General features: G+C 37.1%; 1 protein-coding gene across 4 annotated transcripts in view; it reads left to right on the top strand.

The window, feature by feature from the left end:
- Window positions 1–9,454, top strand: part of RAP1GAP2 (RAP1 GTPase activating protein 2) — a 918,850-nt gene extending 909,396 nt beyond the window's left edge. For all 4 annotated transcript variants that reach the window (XM_089683779.1, XM_089683780.1, XM_089683781.1 and 1 more), the window contains one exon: window positions 738–9,454. In XM_089683779.1, the coding sequence (XP_089539905.1) occupies window positions 738–740 (3 nt within the window). In that variant the 3' untranslated portion in view covers window positions 741–9,454. The remainder of the gene's footprint in view (window positions 1–737) is intronic.
- The last annotated feature ends 1,006 nt before the right edge of the window (window positions 9,455–10,460 follow it).

Here is a 10,460-nt window from a genome sequence, read left to right on the forward strand (position 1 = left end):
GGGAAAAAATATACTGTATATACAGTATATAATATATGCAGCCATATTCTATCATTGGATAGGCAAGCTTTACTTCCTCCATGTGCTTTATTGCCCCTTCCCACAGGTTTATACCCTTTTGGTTGCTTTATTTAAAAAATCTGAAACCTCATACTCAGTCATTTGATGAGGGAGAAGTCACTGCTGTGATGGCTCATTCAGTTCTGTAGGTTTGATTCTCTCAGCATATCTAAAAGTTACAATAGCTGAAAATGTGGAAACAAGACTAGAGTGCCGTCTGCTGATCTGGTTCAAAGACTACATGGTATTACTATGCAATTTTTTTTTTGTGTGTGTCTTGACTATGTATATATGTGTGTATATATATATATATATATATATATATATATATATATATATATATATATACACACAAAACCCCTGTGAAAAACACTTCAAATAAATGGAAGAAGTTATTTTGATTGCAAATATATAAATGAGACAGGCAAATGGCAAAGAAATTAAATACACCCTTTTACGAACTGACACTTCCTGCTGATAGCCTGCTGTTTACCCTCAGCTGTTGCTGCAGTTCAGTATTTCATTGTTTTTTCATTGTTTGGCTATGTGCATAGTGCAGCATGTTCTTGTTGTACAGTAAAGATAAAATACTAGGCTATCATTTAGCATGTGCGTGTAGAACACACCATCACTTATACTATTTCTACACTGACTGTCTTTTTTTATTTGCTTTGCAGTGAGTTCAAGACTAGTGAGACTTTAACTACCATCTTGAGAACTGACCTGAAAGGGTATGCTCACTCCACGAATAGTTACTGCCACAACGCATTCAAGGAAATGTTCAATTACTGCGCTGTTCCCCACGAATCAATGAAAGAACTGCCATCTTAGTGCACTCTTTGTGTCCACACTTGTCACACTTGTCTTGTGAACGGAGTCTTGTCTGATAGTGGACTTAACTCTTTTTCATTTCATTCTTTTATCTTGTCTGAAGCAAAGACCATGTTTTACTTGATACATCCTACTTACACAGTCTACGTGCACTGGTTTGTTGTAATTATCAGGGAAGACCACTGGAATTCTCACCACAATCCTAGGCATTCTACCTAGAGGTGGTGCTTCATGTTTAATTTACCGATATTACCAAATGCTGCTTTTCCATCTTCCAGGATATATGGAAATCTTTCTGAGGCTTGCAGAGTCCCCTTCATTGTTGCCATATCATAAGGTTATATCTACAGTGCTATACAAAACATGGCTGTACAATAGTCATTGACCACAAAATATATGTGCAAAATTATCCTAATGGTTTAGAAGTTTGAACAATTATTCAGCTTAAATGTTACTTACATGAATGTCCTATGTCCTAAGTCAAAGCTGCAATAGAGCTTTCAGACCATAGTATACTAAATATGTTTGGGGATTTTAGGGAGGAACTTCATTTAAAATGTACTTAAAGTGCTTTTCTGGGATTGATGTGCAGCTCTCAATTCATTAACTTCCATAGATACTGTGCTGAGAATGGTTTTTAGGGTAGGTACTACATTAGATAGAGCTGTATAGAAATATGTGGCAGCATCATTGTTTAAATCCATTCCATTTCAGCATGGCTGATTTCAGAAAAGATTTGTGGTTAAAAAAACCTGTACGCTCAACCATGGAACATAATGAGCTGTTGACTGTACAACACTGAACAGTCCCCTCTTTTAGTAACTAAGTCTTTAGCTCTTTCCTATTCAACCTCTAACAATTGTGCAGAAGCTTGGAATGAAAGTAAATGAAAATGTCCAGCTTCATTTACCTAAGCTGCAAGGAGATGCTCATCCCATTGCCCACAATGACAACATCAATGAGAACCAAATAAGGCTTTTTTCTATGTAAGGCCAGGTTCACACCTATGCATGTTGCAGTCTGCTGCGGAAAAAAGTCCTGGCCCTTTCCAAAAATGCAGATGCTGAAAACACATAGATGTGAACGTGTCCCATAGGAATCATATTAAATGGACTGTAAGGTGTTTCTGCAAAAAGCACTAAAAAACGCATAGGTGTGAACCAGGCCTAACACTGGTAAATACCCAACAGTATGCTGCCCTGAGAGCTTATACAGTGATATCATGGGGCAGTAGGCTATCTCAGTTGGACTAGAGGTAAGGGGGTTCTTCAACAAGTGATATTGTGAATCCAAGAAAAAGGTCCTCACAATAAGCAGCGCATATACATTACATACTTTCGTAGTCTCTGCACAATGATTAAATAATTTGATCTGAAGCTTCTATTGAATATTTGCTTTTGGTGATCACTTCTGTTTTTGAATGTACAGTAATGTGCATGGTGAGTATAAGCCCCAAGCAGGATGCTTCTAATACGTTTTATGGGTTGCTAGGTCATTTACAGCATACAGTCTGTTGAAGAGTATTTGGGAACTACTTCGTTCTGGGGTCCCATAAAAATAACATATTGACAACAGGGGTCAATCAAATATATTGTTTGGAGACCCAGCATTAATAATATACCTCTGGTTTAGAAGGCTGAAGACAGTACAGTGATACCTATCAGTATATGTATAGTGTGACGTGTTTGTTGTCAGTCTGTTATAAAATATATTTTCAAAAAAGAAAATGAACATATATGACAGCGAATAGAGCTTGTTTACAGAAATTAGGAATAAGTAAAAGAATCAGGAAATGAGGGAGTGGCAATGGCTAGAAAGTGATCATTTCTATATTAGACTGTTACCAAAGTTTTACGTTTTGCTATGTCATGTCTATAAAACCCAGACAAAAAAGGAAGTTGTGTTTTCCATGGCACTACTCTGATTACAGCTTATATTTAAAAGATAGGATGGAATTACCTGATTGGTTGGTGGGTAACACCTATGTCTTTTTTCTATGCTTTATTTTTTTATATTGTTGTATGTGTTTTGAGAGATGTCCAACCTTAGGTGATATTTAGTATTCAAAAAAATCATTTTAATGCTTTAATGTTAGAGGAGTCCATGGCATGGGTTAATAAGGAATACCTTCTGCCCCTAGATTCAGGTTCAGGTGAGGGGATTTGCTGGAAGCCAACAACTAGATCATAAACTCTCATGAACAGGACCCTCCTAACTCTCTTGTCTTGAATTGTATTGTAACTGTACTGACTACCCTGATAATATAAAGCACTGCACAAACTGTCAGCACTATATGAATTCTATATGATATTAAAAATAATAATGATACTAATAATAACAACTAGGCACCTTTAAAAAGAGTAACCAGAGATTTCAAACTGGAACAACAGAGTTTAATATTGATGAAATGTAAGTGAAGCTGATTCTCAATATTGTTGTCCATTTTGGGATAGATCTGTGAGAGTTGGGTGTGTGTATAGGAATATGTCTATCCAAAACTGAATAGCCCTCCTGGCTTTGAGCATTTTATTTTTTGGTACTCTTCCCTAAACTGGAGTCCATGTCTTTGCCTCTCACACCACTGGAGTTCATGACTCTATGAAGTCTCACACCACACAATGAATTCTAATGTACTCTTAATAAAAAAAACAACCTGGAAATATAATCCTTTCATATTAGTCATCACAGTGAGTGAATTTGAGGATTGCAAAAACTTCATCAGCAGGATGGCCATAGTTTGTAATCCAGAGTTCTAATTTATCCAGCTCATGGTATAGCTAGTAGTAGTTTGGCAAGTTCTGCTGAATATGTTTCATAAGGTTGTTTAAATGTTGAAGATCTTTCACCACTCATCCTAAAGACTTCCTCGGTTCTACTGCCTGTTGGGTTTAAAACTGAACTCCAGGTTTGAAATGTAATGCATATAGCTACATGGGTTCAGCTTGGATGTATGCAAATATCCATATGCCATATCCGTGGGGCCATGGTGGATGGAGAAAATCACTGTAGCAGTCACAGCTCTCCCTCCAGTCCATGGGCACAATTTACAGGCCTTGCATTTTTCTTAATGAATGCAAAGCATTCTCAGATTGGACAAAGTGGGGAAACAGGACGGTGATGTCACAATCTCCACCTTGTACAAATAGAGATGGCTTTGCATTCATTGAAAAAAATAGCATTCTGTGAATGACATGGGACCCAAAAGACAGTAAACATCACTGCAATAGTGGCAACTACTATTAACCACTCCCACAGGGATTCTACAGGTATAGTATATGCCAGGGGCGGACTGACCATTTGGAAACGCGGGCACTGCCTGAGGGCCCGGGGTCAGTAGAGGGCCCCATGAGATGCCCCTGGTACCTTTTTCATAGGCTGTTTTGAGTTTGGGCAAGGACACAGGGGCCCCGTGATCCCCTATTGCCCGAGGGCCCCATGAGTTGTCAGTCCGCCCCTGGTATATGCATACTTACAGCACATTGGTGCAAGCTGGACCAATGTAACTATGCTTAAAAATCCATACCTGGAGCTTAGTGTCAAGGAGATGGGGCTACAAGTACTAGGACATGTCTCCAACATGACAGTTTTTTTTTTTCTTGTCCTAGTTTGCGTAAACTTTTTTTTTTTTTTTTTTTTTAATAACGTGCACTCACAATTTCTGCTTTGTACAATTTACTGTGCTGCAAGAGTTAAAGACATCACTATCATTTGAAAAATGATTCAGTGCTCAAATATTAAATTATTTGACATAAATATTTGTACACTTGTAATATAAACTATTAAGCCTGATTGACGTGGGCATATAAAACACCACGTTTAGATGTGTATAGCTTAGGTTTGTATGCATCTATTAAATGAAAAGGTATATGTCTCCAACAGGACAGACTTGAAGTCAAAGCATTTACTGCTTTTGGGTGCCCTCTTCAGGTTAAGAAAATAATTGCAGGTAAAGATTATAATTATAGGAACAGCTCAAAAATGTGTTCAGTGTAAAATGAATACTTTAATATATTATTCATTTTATATATTTTTGAAATTTTGCTTTTTATATGGATATCTAGTACTTCTTTTTTTACTTGCATAATCTTATTGTAGATATTAAGTAGCTGAATTGCCTGTTTATTTCATATTATGTACTTTAGATCAGATTGTGACATTAAAGCACCAACCTAATGTCTTAACAGTGCAACCTCACAATCTTCAGCTTCAGATTCCCATTCATGCTTACCTCTCCACTACAGGTGGCAGTTCATCCCAAATGACATCCACGTGCATTTGAAATTTCTTTAACTTATTAACAGGTTTAGCTTTAAAGTGTTAGTTAAGTCTGCTATAAATTATTATTTTGGGAGGGGACCCCTAGGTGGGTTACGGCATAATGTGCTAATATGCACGGCAAGTTAGCACATTATGGCAGACTTACCTATCAAAAAAACCCTCCTGCGCTGCAGTGTAATTAATTCGACGGAGACCCAGCGCATCCATCTTCGCCCAGTCTTCCATCCGTGTCCTTTGCTTTTGGCCACTTGAATGGCCGGGCTGCGATGACGTCACTCAGCCACAGCAAAGATCGGGGGCCACAAATCTGCACTGAGCTGCGCATGCATTGCTCAGTGTACATGATGGCTGGTGGGCAGAAGGGAGCTTTTATGACAGAAGAGACCAACCGGGTTGCTTCTGTCATAAATGTCCAGTCTCTCACCAATTTAAAAAAAAAATCAGTTTACAACTTCTTTAAAGCTGAACTTAAGGCAAATATAAAAGATGCAGTTTAATGCAGCTCTCAGATCATTAATACATCATTAAATGTATTTATTTTTAATTCAAGTGATGCAAGTACCTGAATTTGACATGGTATCAGCCTATATGAATGCACAGAAGTTGTGTTATGGTTTCCATCAATGAAAAGTGCTCTATGAATGGAGGAGACAGACCTGCATTCATCCGCCCATCCTCCATTCATATATTGCTTTTCATTGCTGGAAGATATAGCAGAGCTTCTATGGTGGAGGGGGTTGATAGTGGGGGCATAGTTTACACACCTGAGTGCCCTTGGCAGGTCCCCCCCCCCTTTCCTTCTGAAGATTTCAACAAGCAACCACCAGCACAAGGGACACTTCTTATCGAATTAGGCTTTAACTAAAAGTTAAACATATTACAATTGTACTTTCAGCACAAAAAACCCTAATTAAAATTTTAGTTGGCTGCTACAGTACTGCTATCCAGGCCTGGATTTTTGGAAGGGTAGCATATATGCTAACCATAGCAGCATGCTATTAGCATTTTCATATTTTGAATGTAAATCTTTAGGGAGAAGTTATGAATATTTATGTCATATAAGAGGGAGTCATTTCTTTTCTTTGCAGCATGATTGTGGATGCCATGCTATGAATGTTAGTACATATGGCTAAAGGAAGCTTACAATTTAAAGCCCGTATGAACTTGCAGTTTAAGTCAGGTAAATAAAATCCAGGTGCATCAAAACAAAACTTTTTCAATGTCTAAAAATTCACTTTCTAGATAGATACTTTAGATAAAGTAGCCATATCCTGAATAGAAAAACCTTTTCCCTGCCATCAACTGCAGAATGGGATCGTTGCTTTCTGTGAGATTCATTGGTCTCATTGCAAAGTTCAAAGTGTCTCCTACTGAGTTAGATATGTAGCTCAGCAACAGCAAAACTCAATCTCCCTGCTGTTTGGAGGGCTCTGGCTGTGGCTTAGCAGGGGGCATGTTGTAACTTTGCAAAGAGATCATTGTTTCCACACTGAGTGCAAGGGGCCTCCTCTCCACTTTGCTGGCAGGGAACAGGCTTTTCTACCCATTCTGTGGCTAGTTTTTAATTAAATGAAAACAATTTTGTTTTGATGCACTTGGATTGTATTTAGCTCATTTAAACTGATATTTCAATTAGACTTTAAATGTAGAGGCAGTAGGATCAGACCAACACTAAGGCCATCTTCATTTCAGTATATTTGTTGTGATACCTTTGTTTTAACCACTATGACCAAAATTGAGTAAATCTGCTTTAAATATTACTAGAACCGGTGCCATCACACACTCTAATAAAACATATTTATGGAATGCAAAACACCAATAATTTATTATAAACATTACCTTGGAAACACATTGTACTTTTATATATTGCTGAAGGTTGTGCAGTTATTTTAAAAGCCCGTATTATTACTTTTACCAAAGTGTTTACAGCAAAAGCAGTTGGGTTTAGGTTTCCATAGTTATGGAAGGACCAGAAACCAGACTAAGGTTCTTTTAAAACAGGAAAGAGTATTGAGAAATGATAAGCCAGGAAAGCCCTATTCTGCTTCTAAGCATTTCAAGCAGCAAAGTGAGTTGCTCACCAAAGGCTCAGAGAACTGAAATTTGATTTTGAAATAGAAGCGTCTCTGGCAATTCAGCTGATCGGTGTACATTTAAAATTGTTTAAGTGTTGTAAAATTATTTAAAAAACTGAGATTTTTTTTATTTGAGAAATATATATATATATGGTTATATTAAAGGTCATATTTTATGGGCAAGATTTGTCTTTCATGCCAAATAATAATAATAATAGTAATATAATAGAGCTACAGTTCCACAATTAAAAACCCTACCAAAAATGCTATGACTAAAAAATAAAAGCTGTAATTCTAGGTAAGATTTGAAATATATGTTTTAAATTCTTGTCATTTTAAAAGCAATGAATAGAGTGGCAAAGGGTAACCTTGAGTGCAGTTGTTGGCCCATTCCTTTACACTTGACAATGGATGGGTACTTTTTGTCAACATTATATTGATGTATCTTTCCCTGCTGGAGAGATTTCCCCTTACTTCCTGTGCACAGTCTGACTTGGGAGTCATAGGGAGGAAATGATGAAGGCACAGACAGCAAAAATAAAGAAATGAATAAATAAAAGGTTTTTATTGATCTTTGGGTCTCTGTTAAAGCTAAACTCCAGGCAAAAATTAAATACACAAATTAATGCACCACTGTATTTATACATCATTAAATGTATTTTTATAAATGCAAGCAGTGTATGTATCTAATTTTGATTTGGTTTCACCTTCTTGCATTCTCAGTACAGCATAGTTCAGACTGGAAGAGGCAGCAGAGGGATCCAGTCAATTGTGCTGAAATGCACATGTACTAACAAGGGTCATGCTGATAGCTGGAAAGAGCAGTGTGACCAAGAGATGAGCTCATCAATTTGCTGCTTCTCCTTTCACTGTCCAGTCACAGGCTATGGGAGGGGCAAGACCTGTTATTGTGTTAGTGTTATTTAACTGGAGTACATAAAAATCAGGTCTTCTCTCCTGCCTGGCAAAGCTGTGCTGTATTGCAGAGCTGTTTACATCTCAAGACTGGACAGACAGAAATATAAGCATTGGTAAAATAATTCCCTTATACGTATTTTACCTGTATTAAAGAATATGTAAACCCAAAAATTCATATTCCTAATAAATGCCTGTTGTAGCATGTACTTGTATGAAAAAACATTTGGTTCTCTTTGTATTGCTTCATTTGTGTGAAATCTCTGGTGTTCCTACCAGTCCCCCTGTTTTTCTGTTTTTCCTCCAATGAGAAAACTTGTGCTGACCCCCCCCCCCCCACTGCACAGCCATTCACTGGGAAGATCAGTGTGCTGCTGTCCTCCTTCCTCTCTAAGATCCTTATGCAGCTGAGAACAGAGGGTATGTGATCACGTATAAAGAAGGGAAACAATGGGTTGTTTTACAAGGTGAGGGTTTACATATACTTTAAGCTGTTTGCCTGGAGCTCAACTTTAAAGATATGTCCTTAGCAGGGACATTACCAGCAGTCACAATTATCAGTTTATTCAAAATTAAAATCATTGTTCTGGCTAGAGTTGAGTTTTAATAAAACAAAATGGCATACGTATTTTGACCATATGAAAATATAAGATAAGACCACAATTTTACCAATTCAACAGTGGTTTTTATTCAGGATATTTTTAAAGGACATAATCCAAAATTCAGAGGTTCTGTATTTTAGGGAAAATCTTGGCTTATTATTTTAATTTTAGCTCCCAACCTTTGCATTGACTGTCATTGCCCAATTTCAAATATTGCATTATGTGGTATCCCAGAGGATGTTGGTGTTATAACCAGACATCTACACCAGATTCTGTTTGATCGTTTGATTTATTTCAAACTCTTTGTTTTAATTTTACAAATATAAAATATAAAAGAGAGTTGTGTACATAAAAATAGCATGCTGATATAAATAAATATAATTTTTACCTAAATGTAGCACTAGACAAAATAAAAACAATAAGCAAAATCAGTTTCTAATTTTAGAGTAAAAAAATAATTTTTAAGTATGTGAATTGAGTAAAGGGGAAAATATACATCTATTTGTATTCTTTTTAGATTGGTGGTGCTTATTGTAAGTCTCCGGTGACCTCTGTCTGTAAATAGTGTACATTTAATTTATTGCTATGGTCTAGTAATGTATAGAATGAAATCAAAAGTTCACAAATGTATATTTTGTTGCTTAAATGTGTCTTTGCAAAATTCACAATAAATGACCTATTTTATGTCCACAATGTGCATTGTCTCCTTGTTTCTGGCATTGGTTGTAAAATGTTGAACTAGATGTGAATGGCATTAGCTTTGCTAAAGACCAGTTTATCATAAGCAGTTGCTTTTTTTGTTAATAAAAGACTATTTTCACCTTTTCTTATCCTTTGTTGCATCTCAGTAATAGGCTATTTCCCTACTGGATTTTTTGGCATTTCTCAAGAAGACCTGCACACAAAATAAACACCAAAAAATCACCAGAACTCAATGCAGCGCTGTGTACAATCTGGAAAAAAGTAAATCATATACATATGTATAATTTCACAAATACATAGATCAAATCACCAAGTGAAGTGTTCCAATAGTCCAAATGACACAAATAAGTTTCACAATCCAAAAAACTATACACATAAAAAGTCCACAGTGATTCTAAAGATGAAAAAAAAAATCGTCAGCAACGGTGAACAAAAAGTTCTACTTCAAGAAAAGTGGGCGCTCTGTCTCTTCTAAAGTGCAAGTGTGCATACAATATAACTACTGCATATCAAACCATATTATTTTACAAGAAAAAAAAGAGTTCTGTTTAAGTGCCTCCACCTTCTCATTAGTCAGACACTCACCACAAGCATAGCTGCTCAACAGATTAAGGTTCCCCTCTGGTAAAGTATTTCATTCTCCTCCTTTTTCCTACCTTATCAGAGAGGAAGTAATCTGCTGAGCAGCTTGTGGGCAAGTGCAATCTGTTATCTGCACTGCAGGTGGTGCTCGTCCACAGCGACAGTGCAGATGTGGAGAGGAGGTTGAGAGTAACTAAATTTCTCTAGGATTTCTTCAGGCACATGCGCAGGGACATGGTTGGATGCTTATGCCCCATGTGATCTCAGTAACCATCTTGGGCGAGGCAGACTCTATTTAAGACTCTGACCCTAGGGCTTGGAGTGCTTAGTGTGAGTGGCTAGGAGAGGAACAGACCTTCCATCTGACAGGGACATTGCTGAGTGTTAAGGAAAGATTCCAGAGGAGTATGTAGGG

This window comes from Staurois parvus, unplaced genomic scaffold (genome assembly GCF_062004578.1).
Source record: "Staurois parvus isolate SC_StPar_1 unplaced genomic scaffold, SC_StPar_1.0 ptg000321l, whole genome shotgun sequence".
Lineage (NCBI taxonomy): Eukaryota > Metazoa > Chordata > Amphibia > Anura > Ranidae > Staurois > Staurois parvus.